Consider the following 17785-nt stretch of genomic DNA (forward strand, 5'->3'; position numbering starts at 1 on the left):
CTTTAAAGATCAATCTGCATCTATCATCTCTTATACATGTACCTATACCACACATATTGCTACTTAAATGTTCAGCTACAAACACGTGTTGCGGGATCTCAATGCGAGATCTCTTAACTTCCTGATTGCACCCTCATTTTTTCCATTCATTTACATATGTGTAAACCAAAGAGACTAACAACCGTAGGCATAACTCTATAAAAAATTGGCGTAATAGCTTGACAAAAGAGCGATATCAGGTGCGTCGACAGGATACTGATAAGTGTCTCCTCTGAGTACATAACCAGCAATGAGAATCCCCACGCAATCATAATGTCACAATCGAGAATAGGACACAATCAGTGAATTTGTAAATCAGACGACTATTCCGGTATCTAAAGACCACAAAAAAATTAACCTCAGACATATTGTATCGGTCAACCCAATCGTAAGGAAGATCGTAAATCTTGTATAGTGTCGATTTCAGACGTTCTTCCTCATATCTATGTTGAAACAATTAATGTGTTAGGAGCACAGTCTTGTTTATGAAGTCCGTATACACACACATATATGTATATATATAGTGTATGTGAACATGTACTAGCTAAACGTATAAATTGAGATTTGTAAATACCACACGATAAGACAGAGGATATGTTACTGCTTAGAAATGAGAAGTTACCGTTTGAAAATGTTGAAATCATCACGTTTGTCATACACTCTAGTTTAAAATCGTTCATCGATGTCAATATCAAGGAATGAAGCAGACTGAGTCCTTTTAGTTTCGGTAATATCCTAAGTTTCTCTATAAAAATAAGATGTGGTATGATTGCGATTAATACCGGTATCCACCAAAGGACAAGAGATGTGTTGACTTCACTTTGATGTATGAGATACACGCACTTACTGAAACTGACAGGACATCATTAATATACACGTAAATGTGAAAGTGTGAAATTAAAGTTCTTTGCAAGAATATGTCTTTTGATAGGTTCTGTATGAATTCTGCTTCATATGTGTACAAAAAACCAGTCGACTAGTAGGGGTGCACAATACGCACTAGATGGAATTGTCTATTAAAATATATATTCATTAGACTCAACATGGAACCGAGAGGCGAAAGATACCAAAGGGAATATTCAAACTCACAAATTTAAATCAAACTGACAATAACATGGCAAAAAACGACGAAAAGACAAAGAACAATGCATAAAACACAACATAGAAAACTAAAGACTGAGCAACACGAACCCCACAAAAACCGGGGGTGATCTCAGGTGCTCCGGAAAGAGTAAGCAGCTCCTGCTCCAAATGTGGCACCCGTCGTGTTGCTCATGTAAATGTAAGTACAAATCTGGTGATAAGTCTAATTTGGTAAGCCACAATCGAGGAATAGAGGACGGGATATAAGTTGTCGATCATAATTTGGTGTATTTATTGTAAGATTCAGCGTGGTTCTTTACAAAATAAGATTTTTTTTTTCATGACATAAAAGAAGGAATTTGTATCTACGATTCCCATTATGTACAAAAGGGACTGTTTAATTGGAAGATGTAGTCAGTCTGTATGGGGAATAAAACTAGATAGTGCAGACATAAAGTTTTGATATTACTGCAAAATTGTAAAGATTGTGATTAGAGATTTTGGGAGTAGATCTCTAGAATTTTTTTAAAATTCACCTTTGATTGATACCTCTTGTTGAGTTTACCTTTACAAAATATTGCTGAGAGTAATTTTTACGGTAAAAAGATGGCAGTAGAAAGGTGCTTAGATGAACATTTCGGGACCTTTTATAGCTGACTATGCGGTAAGGGCTTTGCTCATTGTTGAAGGCCGTTCGGTTACCTATAGTTGTTAATTTCTGTGTCAATTGGTCTCTTGTCTCATTGGCAATCATACCACATCTTCTTATTTTTATAAGTTAATTGTCCGCAAAATAAGTGTGCGAACTGGTGAAGCGGGAACCAGGTTAAAGATAACACAATTATTAGTTTGTGTACGTCGGTTACTATACTGGTAAAAACTATATAAAACCACAATTGTACATTTTCTAAGATAGCTTGCCAAATTCAGAGGGAAATGATAACATAACATACTATTAATTAATGTTTTGTTTCAATATTGCTATTTACAAGAACATCTTCTTGTGCACTTATAGCAGTAGCGTCCTAGTTGAAAACGTGCCAAACATTGAAAAGTTCTATTTCTTGATGTTATCAGGTAAGATTTCATTTTTGCCATCAGAGTTAGGGAATTCATGTTCGTTACAGACAAAAATATAACTCCTACCGTCATCAAGTATAAACTGCAAAATTATCATGCAAAGACTAAAGGATTTATCAAAATTAAATAAGTCTGACAAAAACTAATAATCATAATGCCTCCGTCTAAATAGCCATTAGAAATATTGCATGACAAGTAAAAAGGTGGTAAGAGGAGTTAGCAATTTGGCGACCGGATTGCTCACCAGTGACAAGGATAAGCATTATCCGGTCCGGTTGACTAATGTATGTTTACGACTTTGAAAACCTCTAAATTGTTTTTTTTTCACTAAACTTTAATGAAGACATTCTATATGTTTTACTAAGAAACTGCTGTACTCTTTCTACTTATGAATTGAATTCGGTTAACAATGCAAAACATTATCTCTTTGTCTTTAAATGTCGTTTTCGTCAGTTTCTTGTCGTAATTTTTTTAAAGTTTGGTAGCTCCACTTCTCAAACTTTTGCGACTGTCTTGATTAAACGTTTTTAAATGAATTTGAAATACATATACACCAGATACAATCATAACTGCGTCTTCTCTGAAGTTAAATCAACAAATATGCAGAATCCATATAACACAATGGGCTTAATCATTTTGTCAGATAATTCTTATTGACATTTTATGGAGAACTGATTCAGTGTTTATTTCAAGTTATTATAACGAATATTATAATGACGTTTGTCCTCTTCCTTTTTAGCTAAGGTATTGGCTTCCCTTTTCGACTTGTTCAATCTGAAAGTTTATTGGTATCTTGTGTTTTGGTAGGGTTTGTGTTGCGCAATCTTTAGTTTTCTACGTTTTGTTTTGTAGACTGTTGTTTGTTTTTTTGTTGTTTTGGTCGTTTTTTCGTTTTTTTGCCATGGAATTGTCAGTCTCTTCTACGCAAATGTTTTCAAAGTTTACAGTGTCATGATTGTTCTTTTGAATCAGCCTTATCTATTATTCAAAAAAGTAAAAAAAATGTGGTATGATTTCTAATGTAACAGCATTTGATAAAAGAACGAAGGACAAGATATTTCCTTATTTCTAATTTGGCAGTATCTTTGTTTTAGTGGAGATTACAAGCTTTCCAAAGAATAAAGTCATATCATAATGTGGACAGTGAATTGGAATAATTATAATGGTAAAGAAATATCTTAGCTTGTTGAAATTGCGTTAAATGATTGACATAAATTTGATGACATAAATACTTTTTAAAGATATGATAAGTTCTTAGTAATAAAAACTATAGCTCTGCCAAAAAGGATTTCTAAGGATAATGAAACGATCTGTAGTGTTAATATTGAAAGTGCTTACCAACATATTATTCATATTTTGAATAAAACATCATAACAATAAATAAGCTTAGAATACTGAGGGGTGACAATATACATATTTTCGCAATCACCATTTGGGTCATTAGTCTTCGTTTCGAGTGGCATGCAGGAGGTAAATATAATTAAACGAATATAACTGAAAAGATATATTGCCATTAATATACAGCATTAACGTTTTCTTAAAAACAATATGCATTGCCGGAAAACGATTTTAGCAGTAAATATAATAAACTGTACTATGGTTAAACGAAATTATTACGTTTCGATTATATTGTATATCTTGTAAGTAACTTGATATCGAGATTAAAGCTATAAACGTTGGCAGAAACCAACATATTGTTATAATTTAGTAACGGAATCATGAGGAGATATAACTTATCGATTGATTGTTGTTAACCTAACGTTCAGTGGCAAATATGTCATGCATGTTCAGGAAGAGAACAAATTAACAAATAATACAATAGGTAGATCATGCAATAGGGGTTCGAGTCAGATGAATGTATATTGGATAGGGACAGATTATTTTCCTTGCAACAGGCCACCTATGGACCCCTCAATGAATGCTGTATGAGCTCTTAACGTGCAGTGAGCTTGGCACTCTCTGTACACGAGGCATCGGATTTAATGTTTCCATTTTGACTGGACGTGGCAGTGAATATATACATCCCACATAGCCAAAGGAGATATTAGTAAGGTTTAACCAGTTATTGCTCAATACTTAAACAAAATACAGCGCTTCTCCGTTTTCTGGTCGACTCATTTGTGTTTCCAATATTTGCATATAACATACACACAAAGAAAGGCTATTTGCCCAATTTAAAATCCGCTCGATTATGTATTGATAAAAAAGATGCAAATATACATCAATGAGACAACAGTTTTGTTTAGGCTGGTGCTTATCAATTTCTATCACCTATATCTGCACTAGAGTAACCAAACTATTGTAATTTTTTTTTTCTAGATCTGGTCAGCGAACATGAAGACTATTTTGTATTTGACAGTTCTAGTAGGGATTTGCTGCGGGCAAGGTAAATATATGAACAATGAAAATGTTATTCTTAGTTTTTTTTTTTTCTCGGATTGTTTCCAAGTATATTAACTTTTAAAAACAGAATTCGAATTGTGAAACAGAAAAAGTTTATTAACTTCCAATAATTTTTATCATGGTCGCTGAAACTATATGAATATGCCATTTGTTTGTTACAATATATACTTTTAAGATTTTTTCAAATCAATTCTTTTCGTGTTTTTTTTTTTTTTTTGCAAAAGAGTATGATCTGGATCCTGTATTTTGACTCTCTTTATGCTGTTCTCTTTGCATGTACATAACGGAAAATAGTATTTCATTTCCTTGGCATTATGCCATTTCGAGAACTCAGGAAATCTAATTGGAAGCACTTTGATTTGATGTATGTGTAATTAATTTTTTTTTATGAACAACTGCAGTTTGTATATTTGACTAAATTTCGAAACATGGAAATATTCTTTTAATATGTTTGATTTTTATAAAAACATTTTGTACATGAAGGATGTTAAATGATGGTTGCTATGGATATTATTAACAAGTTCAAAATGAAGATGGTAATACCTTTTTTAACTTCTAAAACAGAATGTACTTCTAAAGTTTTAAATGCATGCGTTTGTATAATAGTGGAATTTATTATAACAGCGATTTCGTTAATACCCTTTAGTTGTTTTTAAAGCAAACACATTAACTGTATATATGCATACAAGATACCAACAATTAGTAAGTACTGTCGACAACAGTATCATATGTAAGAAAATTTCTTTCATAAGCTTTTCTAAGTGATATGAAATTGGTTACTATATAGAATTACACCTGGTTTTTCATTTCTTTAGTTTGGAGTGCATGCTTATTAAAGACGTATTTCCCCTGCAGTTAAAAATAAAATATATTAAAAGATTTTCCTGGAGCTTTGCTTATATATATCAAAATGATTTGTAAATGTGCTTATTCGACCTCACAAGCTGTCAAATTGCAGTCTTTTTTTTTTTTGTTATTTTACTTTTTGGATGTATATACAGAATGCATTGACATGACCTTTTAGTGTAAAGTAAAATATCAAAAGTACCTAACTCCAAGGGAATTTCAAAACGGAAAGTCCTTTATCAAATGGCAAAATCAAAAGCTCAAACACACCAAAACGAATTGATAACAACTGTCATATTCCTGACTTAGTACAGGCATTTCCTTATGTAGAAAATGGTGGATTAAACCTGGTTTTATAGCTAGCTAAACCTCTCACTTGTATGACAGTCGCATAGAATTCAATTATATTGACAATAGTGTGTGAGCAAAACAAACAGACATAATAGGTAAAAATGTCAAAAACGTGGGTACAGCAGTCAACATTGTGTTATAATCTTCATTACTATAAAAACAAATAACTATTTCAACGAAGAAAAACAAAATGGCATATAGACACTCTATAGACAAAGTACATAAGCAAAAATGAAAGACAAGAATACAAAAAATGACCATAACTCAATAACACAATGGCGGGATTTATAAATACCGAGCCACTCAAAAAATATATTTCTAAGAAATGGACTAAACAGTAAGGTTAAAACATACAAAGACAATTAAAAAGAACACTTTAACAAAAAGGCTATGTTTAGTGTATGATTTATATGATTCTGATCATTAGTATTAAATAAATGAATAACTGCTAAATATTTCAAAAAGACGTACTCAACGTGACAAACAGAGACCCCTTTCATTTCGAAAGAGATAAATTAATGGTAGTTTTTAGAATGTTTGGTTATAAATGCATTAAACTTCTTCATTGATTGGCCTTCGAACTGCGAAATCTGGGTGCCACTGTTAGTCTTGTGTTGACGAAACGCGCGAATGGCGCACTAAATAAAGCCTAATATCTGTGATGCGTTTTTTTTACCCTTTTCTAGGAAATGTCTATCAGGAAATATTTCTTACAAATGTAAATTTGTTAATTACAGGAAGAGATAACCAAGGCACAGAGTTTTTGCTTGGTTTTATGGACAACAGAGGTAGGTAGTTTAAAAACTGTCAAATAATACAGTGTAATAGTTTAAACAATCGTCTGTATATAAAAAGGAGATGTGATATGATAGCAAAAGGCACAAAAGGCGGTGGCGTATCTAGAGGGCAGGGGGTTGTGGGATTCGGTTCTTACCTTTTCTCTTATTTTTTCTTTGAAAGACACACAATGATGAGAATTTCATGTTTCAAATTTTACAACTGAACTAATGTTTTATTTATATACAAATAAGTAGATATGGTATGATTGCCAATATGATAACAATCCAACAGAAAAGACGAAGATATAAGCAATAATAAGTCACCGTACGGCCTTTAACAATGAACAAAACCCATACTATGTAGTCAGCTATAAAAGCTCCCGACATAAGAACTATATAAAGACACATCTCATGAAAAAAAAACCCTACTTCAAATTTAATTGGTTTCTGTAATCTTGGGTGGTTGATAGTTACGAACGTTTCCATCACCAATCTAATACCATCGAAATCAAGGCATTTTTTTTGACAAACTTCAAGTCCTAAAAAATGTGTATGGTAGAATTAAACTGCATTTATTTTGATAACTGACACTTTAACGTATTGTAAACATCACAAGTACATTTATTTTGATAACTGACACTTTAACGTATTGTAAACATCACAAGTACATTTATTTTGATAACTGACACTTTAACGTATTGTAAACATTACAAGTACATTTTTTTTGATAACTGACACATTAACGTATTGTAAACATCACAAGTACGATAACTGACACTTTAACGTATTGTAAACATCACAAGTACATTTATTTTGATAACTGACACTTTAACGTATTGTAAACATCACAAGTACATTTTTTTTTTGATAACTGACACTTTAACGTATTGTAAACATCACAAGTACATTTATTTTTAATAGATTTATATTACTTTGGGCATGTCCATTTCAAAAACATCTTTGTTTTAATTTTCAAGCATTAGCAGTAAATGTTCTAGACTGAAATGCTTATCTTATAAAAATCAAATCCTCCAGTTCCAGAGCAATTATATATAAAACATTAAGTTTATATTTATACTTTACACATTTTTGCTAATTGAAAAAGAGATGTTTTTTTATAGTTTCAGGAAGTTCAAGTAATGACCTTGAACTCTTTGTTACCACAAGCTCTAACACAGCAGTAGATGTAACGGTAACAGCCCCATTATTTTCACCTGGAAGTACACTTGCGTCTACAACTGTCAGTCGTGGGAATATTGAAAAGATAACCATAACGATGTCCCTTCGTGGACTTGATGTAGAACTAGGGAATAAAGGTGTCTTGATCGAAGCAACACAAGAAATCACGGTATTCGCTGTAAACAAAGAGTTATATTCCACGGATGGATTCGTAGGATTTCCGACCGACACATTAGGAACAGAATATATATTGATCACATGGTCCACTGACGGACAGTTTATTGTTGTTGGCGTAACAGATGGAACCACTGTAACTATTACACTTCCGACATTTGTGTCTTCTACCTTATCCGTTACATACAACGGAAATACATATACCAATGGTCAATCATTCACCGTTATTCTTGATCGCTACCAAACATTTCATTGCTATCAAAGCGATGGTGACTTCACAGGAACAAGGATCGAAGCGACTCACCCAGTATCGGTTTTCAGCGGAGCTAGAAAGGTAGCAGTAAAAGATACCATGACGGGTACCAGTTCTGATCATCTTGTAGAACAGATAATGTCAGTGGACACTTGGGGCAAAGACTTCTTCACCATAAGTACACCAGATAGAACTATAGGTGATTACTTCAGAATAGTGGCAAGTGAAGATTCCACTACTGTTTCATTGGCCGGTTCAACACATGGGACCATAAATGCATATGAATACATTGAACTGAATGTCGACACAGGGGATTATAAAACCATTACATCTGATAAAGCAGTTATGATTGTTATGTTCGGAAAAACCGTTAGTTCCCAGAATGGAGATGCACCAAATGGCGGTGATCCACAGATGACGGTAATACCACCTCTTCCCCAATTTCCGTCAGACTATACCTTTAGCACTGTTGAAACACCATCCGGTGATTTTACAAATTACGCCCTGGTTGTTATAGATACATCAAAAACTTCCGATTTAATGGTTGACAATGTTGCTGCAAGCGCTTCATGGGCGTCAATTGCCGGATCAGCCACTTTGGTCACTGCAACGTTTGATATTAGTCCCGGATCACACTCAGTCTTCAACAACGATCCTGCTGCAACTTTTATGGCAATAGCATTCGGCAATGCTCAGACTAATTCATATGCTTATGCATGTGGTTTTCGATTAGCACAAATCAATGCAGTAAGTATTTATTTTTTAATTTTGTAATACAGAACAGTTGATAAAAGAGAAAACATGGATGGTGGACGGTTGGAAATAATGTAAATGCACTTCAGCCCTGTGTAAAAAAAAATCACCATCTCTTTGGCTAATAAAGACTGTTGTTTCGCCGTGTGATTAATTTTTGTATCGCCAAATAAAGAAACAATAAAAAACTTTTTTTTATGTGTATTGAAATTTCTGGTTTTAACTGTATTATATGATATTGTTATTCCCGTTTTGTACATTTGAACACCAGACATTCTGACATTATCCTCACTTTCACTAGCTAGTTTTGGAACAAAAGTTTGAATGTATTCTCTATTTGAATTTAACATATAGGTAAAACTAAGATATCAGAAAGTTCAAGCTTTCTCGTGCGCTGGCATCACCATGTTATACCGTCTTTTAGTTGGTTTACAAGTTTATTCAAAATATGTTTTTAAACAATTTGTAACTTAGTCTATTTACACCGAAATGCATAATATTGCAAAAGAAAATCCAGAGTCTTTTCTGTTTCCCCTCGTTAAAAGGCATAAAACACGTGTCGTCAACAATTTCGTGGTTCCATGGAAGTATTAATATTAAATTGAATATAATACTTTCATGGTTATACCAGTCATTAATGCCGTTTACTAAGAAGTGCTGAAGTGATAAAAGAGAATGTATACCACAAAAAAATACATAAATAAATAATGATTTACCGATGTAAAACCCACTTAATACGAAATATGTATTGAAGTAATTTTTGTATTGTAGCTCTCTGCATATCAGTTAAATATATTAATATTTACCATTTTCCTTTAAAAACTTATTTTCAACAACGATTTTAGATTATAAAGTTTGCCTGTAACGTTTTATTTTCTGTCAGACTTTTAATGAAAATTAAGTTAAGTCAGTTAAATTTGACAATAGTCTACACAGAAACAAAAGTAAAAGAAATATCAACTTGCATGTGGACCCAGTCCTCATTCATGAATCCAAGAGTTACCATAATACATTTGTATTTTTAATAGCCATGTTCAAGCACATCAACAGTAGCCGGTGACATCTTGGATAACGACTGTGATGGATGGATTGATGAAGAAACCGACAACGGAATAGGTGATATAAATAAATAGTTATCATTTTAAGAGTTACCGATGTATCTAAAATGTAAAATTGAGAATGGAAACGGGGAATGTGTCAAAGAGACAACAACCCGACCAAAGCGCATAGCCCAAGGCAACCAATGGGTCTTCAACAAAGCGAAAAAAATCCCGCACCAGGAGGCGGGCTTCAGCTGGCGCTTAAACAATAATAAAATTGAGAATGGAAATGGGGAATATGTCAAAGAGACAACAACCCGGCCAAAAAGCAGACACCAGCCGAAGGCCACCAATGGGTCTTCAACGCAGCGAGAAAGTCCCGCAACCGGAGGTGGTCCTCAGCTGGCCCTTAAATAAAAATGTGCACTAGTTCAGTGGAAATGGACGTCATACTAAACTCCAAAACATATAAATGAACTAAAATTAAAAAACATACAAGACTAACAAAGGCCAGAGGCTCCTGACTTGGGACAGGCGCAAAAATGCAGCGGGGTTAAACATGTTTTGTGAGATCTCAACCCTCCCCCTATACCTCTAGCTAATGTAGAATAAAGAAACACACAGCGATACGCACAGTAAAACTCAGTTTAAAAGAAGTCCGAGTCCGATGTCAGAATAGGTAACAAAAGAAACTAAGCAAAATGACAATGATACATAAATTAACAAAGGACTACTAGCAGTCACTGACATGCCAGCTCCAGACCTCAATTAAACTGATTGAAAGATTATGTCTTCATCATATGAAAATCAAGGACAATCCCTCCCGTTAGGGGTTTAGTAACAAACCATCATAAAATATATGAGAAAAACATAACCCGTATCATGCCAACAATTGGTTTTAGAATAAATGTATACTTGTTCATATTTAACAATATTGATCAAATAAAATAAGTTTTAATGTACTTCACGTAAAAAATAATAAGAATGTAATGCTAATTGCATCATATCAATGACATCTGCTTAATATTATCGAATGGCGAACCAATATAAAAAGTATTGCTGTCAATCTCAATACTGTTCTATGATACAAGTATTTACTTACCTTGCCTAGATCTAAAACAAAAATACTTTGATGATTTCTATAAGGTATTTTACACATGTAGCATGCAACGACGGATGACTGAAATAGCCCGTATGGAGAGAATTGTCATCGAGTGTCGTTTCATTTTTTGTTGGAAACATATTTAATGTTGTTCCATACAAATTTCATACCTAACTCCAGGAATTTTTCGAAATAAAATAAAATCTATTTTATATTGTATAAAACTTACCTCGGAATTTTACCCCAATTTCGGTGAGTTACTTAGAAGAACTTTTCTCTAGATTAAATTAATGAAAATATCAAGAAACTAACACAATGAACTATGCATCTTAATATTAGAAATGTTTTTATAATTGCAGACGATGACGGTGATGGATTGATAGATGAAGATTTAGCTACTGCTCCACGAGGTAAGATTTGTATCAAATTAACAAAATGATTTTCCTACAGTCAACCTCCTTATTTACAGATAGAAACTAATTAGATTATATTGAAAATGAACGCTTGATGTGTTCAAGATTCAAATAAGCTTTCATCTTCAAGTCTAATGTAGCATATATGGTTCTGTCAACTGTATACATTTTCTTTTTTCAGTTGATGGAAACTGGGCAGATTGGGCTAATTGGGGCGCATGCTCCGTAACTTGCGATTCTGGACCCGGAACACAGTCCAGAACAAGAACATGTACAGACCCTGCTCCTGCAAACAATGGATTGGATTGTACTGGTGATACGACTGAGACACAGTCCTGTTCAACTGTCACGCCATGCCCAAGTGCGTATATATCCATAATAAATCAATACAATTTTGCAAGATTACGTAGATTATAATAATCCTTAATAGTTATCATTCCAACCTCTTATTATTTCTAGAAATAATATAAGTTATTTTAAAGATCAGATCTAAATATTGTAGATACATACATGTTTGTACACTGAATTTAAACATAGCAACATACACTAGCTGTTACAACATTCCTATCATTACAGTTGATGGAAACTGGGGATCATGGGGCGTATGGACTGACTGTATGGTGTCCTGTGGGACTGGTGAAATCAACAGAACACGCGAGTGTGACAATCCAGCTGCTCAATATGGTGGAGAAAACTGTACAGGTACTGCTGTAGAAACTGACAGCTGCTGGAATGGAACTTGTTATCCGTCAGTTATAGGAAATATTGATAGAGTAATTATTATATAATTTTCTGATTGGTTAAGGTTTTCAGTAATTTCCCTGATCAATTAGACAGCGTTCCAACAGTTGGCAACAATGAATCATCAATCAAAAACTGCAATTGAAGCTTATTTACAAAAGAAAAGCGAAAGACACCAAAGGAACATTCAAACTCATAAATCGAAAATAAACTGACAAAGCCATAGCTAAAAAAGAAAAAGATCAACAGACAAACAATAGTACTCAAAACACAACATAGAAAACTAAAGACTGAGCAACACGAACCCCACCAAACACTGGGGGTGATCTCTGGAGCTCCGGATGGGTAAGCAGACAACATTTAAGCAAAACAATCATATATAAAAACAGTTGATGACTTTTTATTGGTTGTATACAAGGTTACTCAAAATAAGAGAAATATATTAACCTCGACATAAGACCTCGGTAAATATTATTTTCTTGTATCTAAGGTCACTACATGTAATTGTATATTACAAGTATGTCATGATAGTAAGAATGATCGACATTTAAACTTTTACTGTGTACAATTTCGGTAGCAGTTATATACGCTTTATTAGTATCGACCTATGTTAGTACCTTTATGTTTAATAGGCGTTTTCGAAGGGTCAAGTGAGGTCAAACGTCAAATGCATATTTTGGCTTAATTTCATAATGTATGAACAGTAAATTTCAATGTTGTGCTATTTTGATGATTCTATACACTGCGTTCAAAAAACATTTTCAAAAGCTTCTTAACCTTTTATTCTGTGTTTATGGATACATTTTACCACTAATTTCAGCAATAAGATTGAATCAATTTCTTTTTTCTTTTGCCCATTATTCAAATTATATATCACGCTCAATGTCATCTGGCTATATATAGAACTTTTGCCAATCACTTACTGACAATAAAAACTCCTTCAGGTCAATTTTTCCACTATAACAAAATGACCTAGAGAATAATGTTACGCTGGTTTTGAATAAGATAAATCACAATTTATGGTATTTTCAAAAGCAATGTATGTTACTAACAATCTAGTGGATTCATAAGTGAAACGTTTACAAAAACCTTCATAGTTTCATGTTTGTAAACACCGATTTCAGAATTGTTCTTGGACATGGTTTGGATGTAAAGATGGGTCCATAACATGTATAGATTTCTCCTTCCGATGTGATGGAACCGAGGACTGCGATGATGGTAGTGATGAGTCAGCAGATATTGCAGGATGTCCAACAGAGTGTAACGGAGCAGGTAATTTATTTTTAACGTAAGGTAATCAATCCTGTCATAAAATGATGTGACTGATCAGGTTTGTGATCACTAATATAAAAATAAGGAGATGTGGTGTGATTGCCAATGAGACAACTATTCACGAGAGACCAAATGACGTATATGTAATTAATTATAGGTCACCTTACGGCCTTCAACAATGAGAAAAACACATACCGTATATAAAGTAAGCTATAAAATCACCCGACAGGACAAAATGTTACACAATTCAAACTAAGACTTTTCGGGTATATCGGAGCGGGTATACCTCTCGAATAGAATATGAAAGACCCGGAGTATATTTCTCTTACAGTAAACAACGGAGAAGGTTCTGCATTGCCCTGGGCCTCAATGAAGTCGTGAAAATTAAACAGATTCTACCAAAAGTATGCTTTCATAAACATAATGAAAGATAATAAAAAAGAGGCGAAAGATATCAAATGGACATTCAAACTCGAAAAGTCGAAAATAAACAGACAATACATGGCAAAAAACAAAAAATGACGAAAAAATAACAACAGTACACAAAATACAACATAGAAAACTAAAGACTAAGCAACACAAACTCCATCAAAAACTAAGGGTGATTTCAGGTGCTCCGGAAGGGTAAGACAATCCTACTCCACATGCGGTACCCGTCGCGTTGATAACAATTCTTACCTCTAGCGGGATTTTTCAAATCATATATGCCGTTTCCATCAACATGTACAACGGAAATGGTATGAATTAAAAGGATTCACTTATGATTGCTAGCTAAACGGTAGTGACAAATATTTCATGCACACAGGACGAGATAGAATCAACAATTAATAATATAGTTTGGTTTTTCAAATTGTTTGATTGAAGAAAAATTTATTGCCGGCCAATGGAAAAATGAGGGTATTGTTATTAAGGACACACATTTTGCCTTTCAACAGGCCGCCTATGGGTCCCCAAAAAGTTGTTGCAAGGGTTCTTTAACTTTTAAAGAGGTTCACACTCTCCATCGGAATAATCGTTCCCATTCTGAAAGCACGTGGATGCGTATTCATACATTCCGCACAGCCGAACGGACGTCCCTCTTTCACGTTGTTTTTACTGTCGGACGGAAGTAGTTTAGATAGTCATATTTCTATACCAAAGTTATGAATAAAAGGAGAAGTGAGTTTTACGTCAATGTGACAACAACCCAATGACATAAATAATAAAAAAATATCTTGAGGTCAACAACATACAGTCTTCTACAATAAACCGACGTCTATTCAATATGTCAAGCTCTAAATCACACCGATTCTAAAGAAATTATCATAAGCTATCAAAGATCTGCCCTAAATACCAAGATCTCCAAATAACAAGATTTTAAGATAAGATAGAAGACAACCACTGACGAGGTTCTTCACTTGAAACAGGCACGTGAACAGATTGTTATTTCTAAAAGATGTAATATTTTCTCTTTGATATATAAGTGCAACATAACATGATAATACATGTTTGTCGTGTAAATATTATCAAATCTTTCTTTAATTTTCGTACCATTAATTGAAAAATTCGCAAATAAGACAACAAACAAAAAAACACTGACGAATGCCAATCTTCTTGAAATTCTAAATAAACAGCACAAAAACGAAAAGAAAGACGTTATTTAAATTATGTTATAGGTTGTACAGTTTGTAGGTATATGTTAGTAGTGTAACACAGAGAGTGAATGTTTAATTATTCATAATTTTCTTCTTTTTTTTAGGTACCATGTCAGTATCCAGTATTTTGATTGGTACGATAATCTGCTTCCTTTATGTGACAATAATGGGACATTTTTAACTTTTTAACCTTTGAATGCAACTTGAACTATTTAAGTTGGTTAGTTGAAATGTATGTTGTTGATTTGTATTTATTTTGTTAAATGTTATTTTTTTTTACTCTTTATTTATGTTCCGGACCATATGAATATTTGGACCATACGCGTATGGTCGGACCATATGAGTATTATACTCTTTTGGTTATTAACGGTCCGAACTATATGAGTATTTAGACCATATAGATATTTTTCGAATAAATTCTTATTTCCTCCACAGGAACACATAGTTCATTCTCCGAACCCAAAACGGCACAAGTTTCTAACTGATATCCTCTATCTTTTACATATTGTCTGAATCTTACTGTATATGTTGTAATGCCAGCGCTATAGTCCATTCAAAGCGCTTTTATCCTGTCGACTTTTCCGCCCGTAAGTGAAACCACAGGCGTTTGGGGCATGGGCTATTTTTTTCTTTTTTCGTAATGTTTAAAGCATTATTTCAGAAACAAAATTTATTCTAATTTCTACTTATTTTCATTTGATTGATGTTTTCTTGCTCCCATTCATACGATCGTACTGTTATTGTAAGATCGTATTTAAAGGAGCAAGAACACATTAACTAACTAAGATTAATTCTAGATTTTAAAGAAATTTTAGTTCAATAGAACAAATTTAAACACCAAAAGAAAATTAAAAAAAAAGAAAAGAAAGAGGGTTCAATGGCCAAAGTTCATGTGAGCTAAACAATTGACTTCTTGTTTAACAGTTCATTTAACTATTTTTTGAAGTTTCGTAAGGACAAATTATTAATTTCGACGTAAAATGATTATACTGTGAGTAAAATTCACTATATTTCAGTAATCATGTTACAATGAATACGGCCATATCATTGAATCAATCAAAATCTCTAAATATATACCTTTTCAATGTTCATCGCGTTAATAACCGGACCATACGCGTATGGTCGGACCATATGAGTACATACGCGTATGGTCCAAATACTCATATGGTCCGGAACATTTATGTAATAAACTCAACCATTTATAGTTAGTATCACTATATTAAATTGTTTCTTTTTGCACTCTTAGTCATAGTGTTTCCTGTGCTTTTACGATTTACGGGGGGGGGGGGGGGTGTCGAATGCCGATGGCCGAGTGGTCTAAGAAGTCGAAATACTGTATCACTAGCCTGGCAACGCTGAGGTTGCGAGTCCGAATCCCGCACGTGGCAGGTGCACTCGACTTCAACCTTAATAGAATTGTCAATTTTTCTACCGCAGGTCGGTGGTTCCCTTCGGGCACTCCGGCTTCCGCCACCAATAAAAACTGACCGCCACGAAATAGCACAATAGTGCTGAAAATGGCGTTAAACACCATTCAACCAACCAACCAACGTTTTACGGTTATGATTGCTCCTGTGCTTCTTCTTATTATTCAACACGTGTCATTCATGGAGGTATCAAGACGCAGGTTATAGCGTCGTCATATAGAGGAGCGTTTTGCAAAGTGGCATGATTTGGTGCAGTGGGTCACAATTAAGTTAGGTCACTCCCCCGAATGATTGCTTTAGTTTTCTACAAATAAGCAAACACAAAATAAAAGAGATGTTTGATTCAATATTTTACATCAAAATTTCAACATTGAATTGTGGTTGTTAAAAATTAACGCACGTTAATCATACTATCGAAAATTGACATGGTTTGGTCAAGCAATTGACATGGTGCAGCTAAGTGTTCCAAATTCTGTCATGGTAGATACAAACTGATCCATATTAGTTTCACGTTAATATTGATAGTTTGTTTAATAGCGTCAAAACAAATCACACATTTACACAATGTACCGAATGACTTTGACACAATCTTACTTATATTGTGTGTTCAAATATACCATAGATCTTTGTGTTGCAATTCTTTGGTACTCTTTTCGCCTACAATTATCTCCATATGTTGGATACGAATTATGTCAGATGAGCGACATTAGGAGTCAAACGGTAACGACCTGTAAGCTTTGGGTAATTTAATCCTGCAATCCTATGAGCAAATAATCCCATCAATGCCTCAGGATGGTTTGTTAACAAGTGAGTTTTCAAACCACCAAGCAATATGCAAATGGAAAGATTTGTCGTATCTCACCATACACAATACCAATCGATGTACCACTGGACGAAGTATTTTAAGAAAATGTCACGGTTTGCCGTAGCCGTCGGCATATACGTTTCTTGTGGCAATTGCCTATTATGTTCCTCTTTGTTGTATTTTTTTTAGTCTTTTTAGGGGGTGGCGGTGCGTCAATCGAAAAAAATCAAGTAAAATCAATCAAACCCGCTAGGCATGGGACAACACTCGTACATATATCAACAGACCCATTTTTTTTTAAACATACAGTCTGAACCCTAAAATGACACTAAAATTATTCTTCTTTATTTTCACTTTAAAATTAGGAGATATGGCATGATTGCCAATGAGACAAATATCCACCAGGGACCA

General features: G+C 33.9%; 1 protein-coding gene across 1 annotated transcript; it reads left to right on the top strand.

Annotated features, from left to right (window-relative positions):
• Positions 1-2189: 2189 nt before the first annotated feature.
• On the top strand, positions 2190-16381 carry LOC127733516 (uncharacterized). The gene is made up of 9 exons (XM_052242869.1): positions 2190-2199; positions 6540-6590; positions 7703-8934; positions 9969-10056; positions 11442-11492; positions 11677-11856; positions 12072-12268; positions 13361-13508; positions 15247-16381. Exons 1-9 carry the CDS (start codon positions 2190-2192, stop codon positions 15321-15323), a joined length of 2034 nt encoding a protein of 677 aa, XP_052098829.1. The 3' UTR covers positions 15324-16381.
• Positions 16382-17785: the final 1404 nt, after the last annotated feature.

Source organism: Mytilus californianus, unplaced genomic scaffold, assembly GCF_021869535.1.
Source record: "Mytilus californianus isolate M0D057914Y unplaced genomic scaffold, xbMytCali1.0.p SCAF_3, whole genome shotgun sequence".
Lineage (NCBI taxonomy): Eukaryota > Metazoa > Mollusca > Bivalvia > Mytilida > Mytilidae > Mytilus > Mytilus californianus.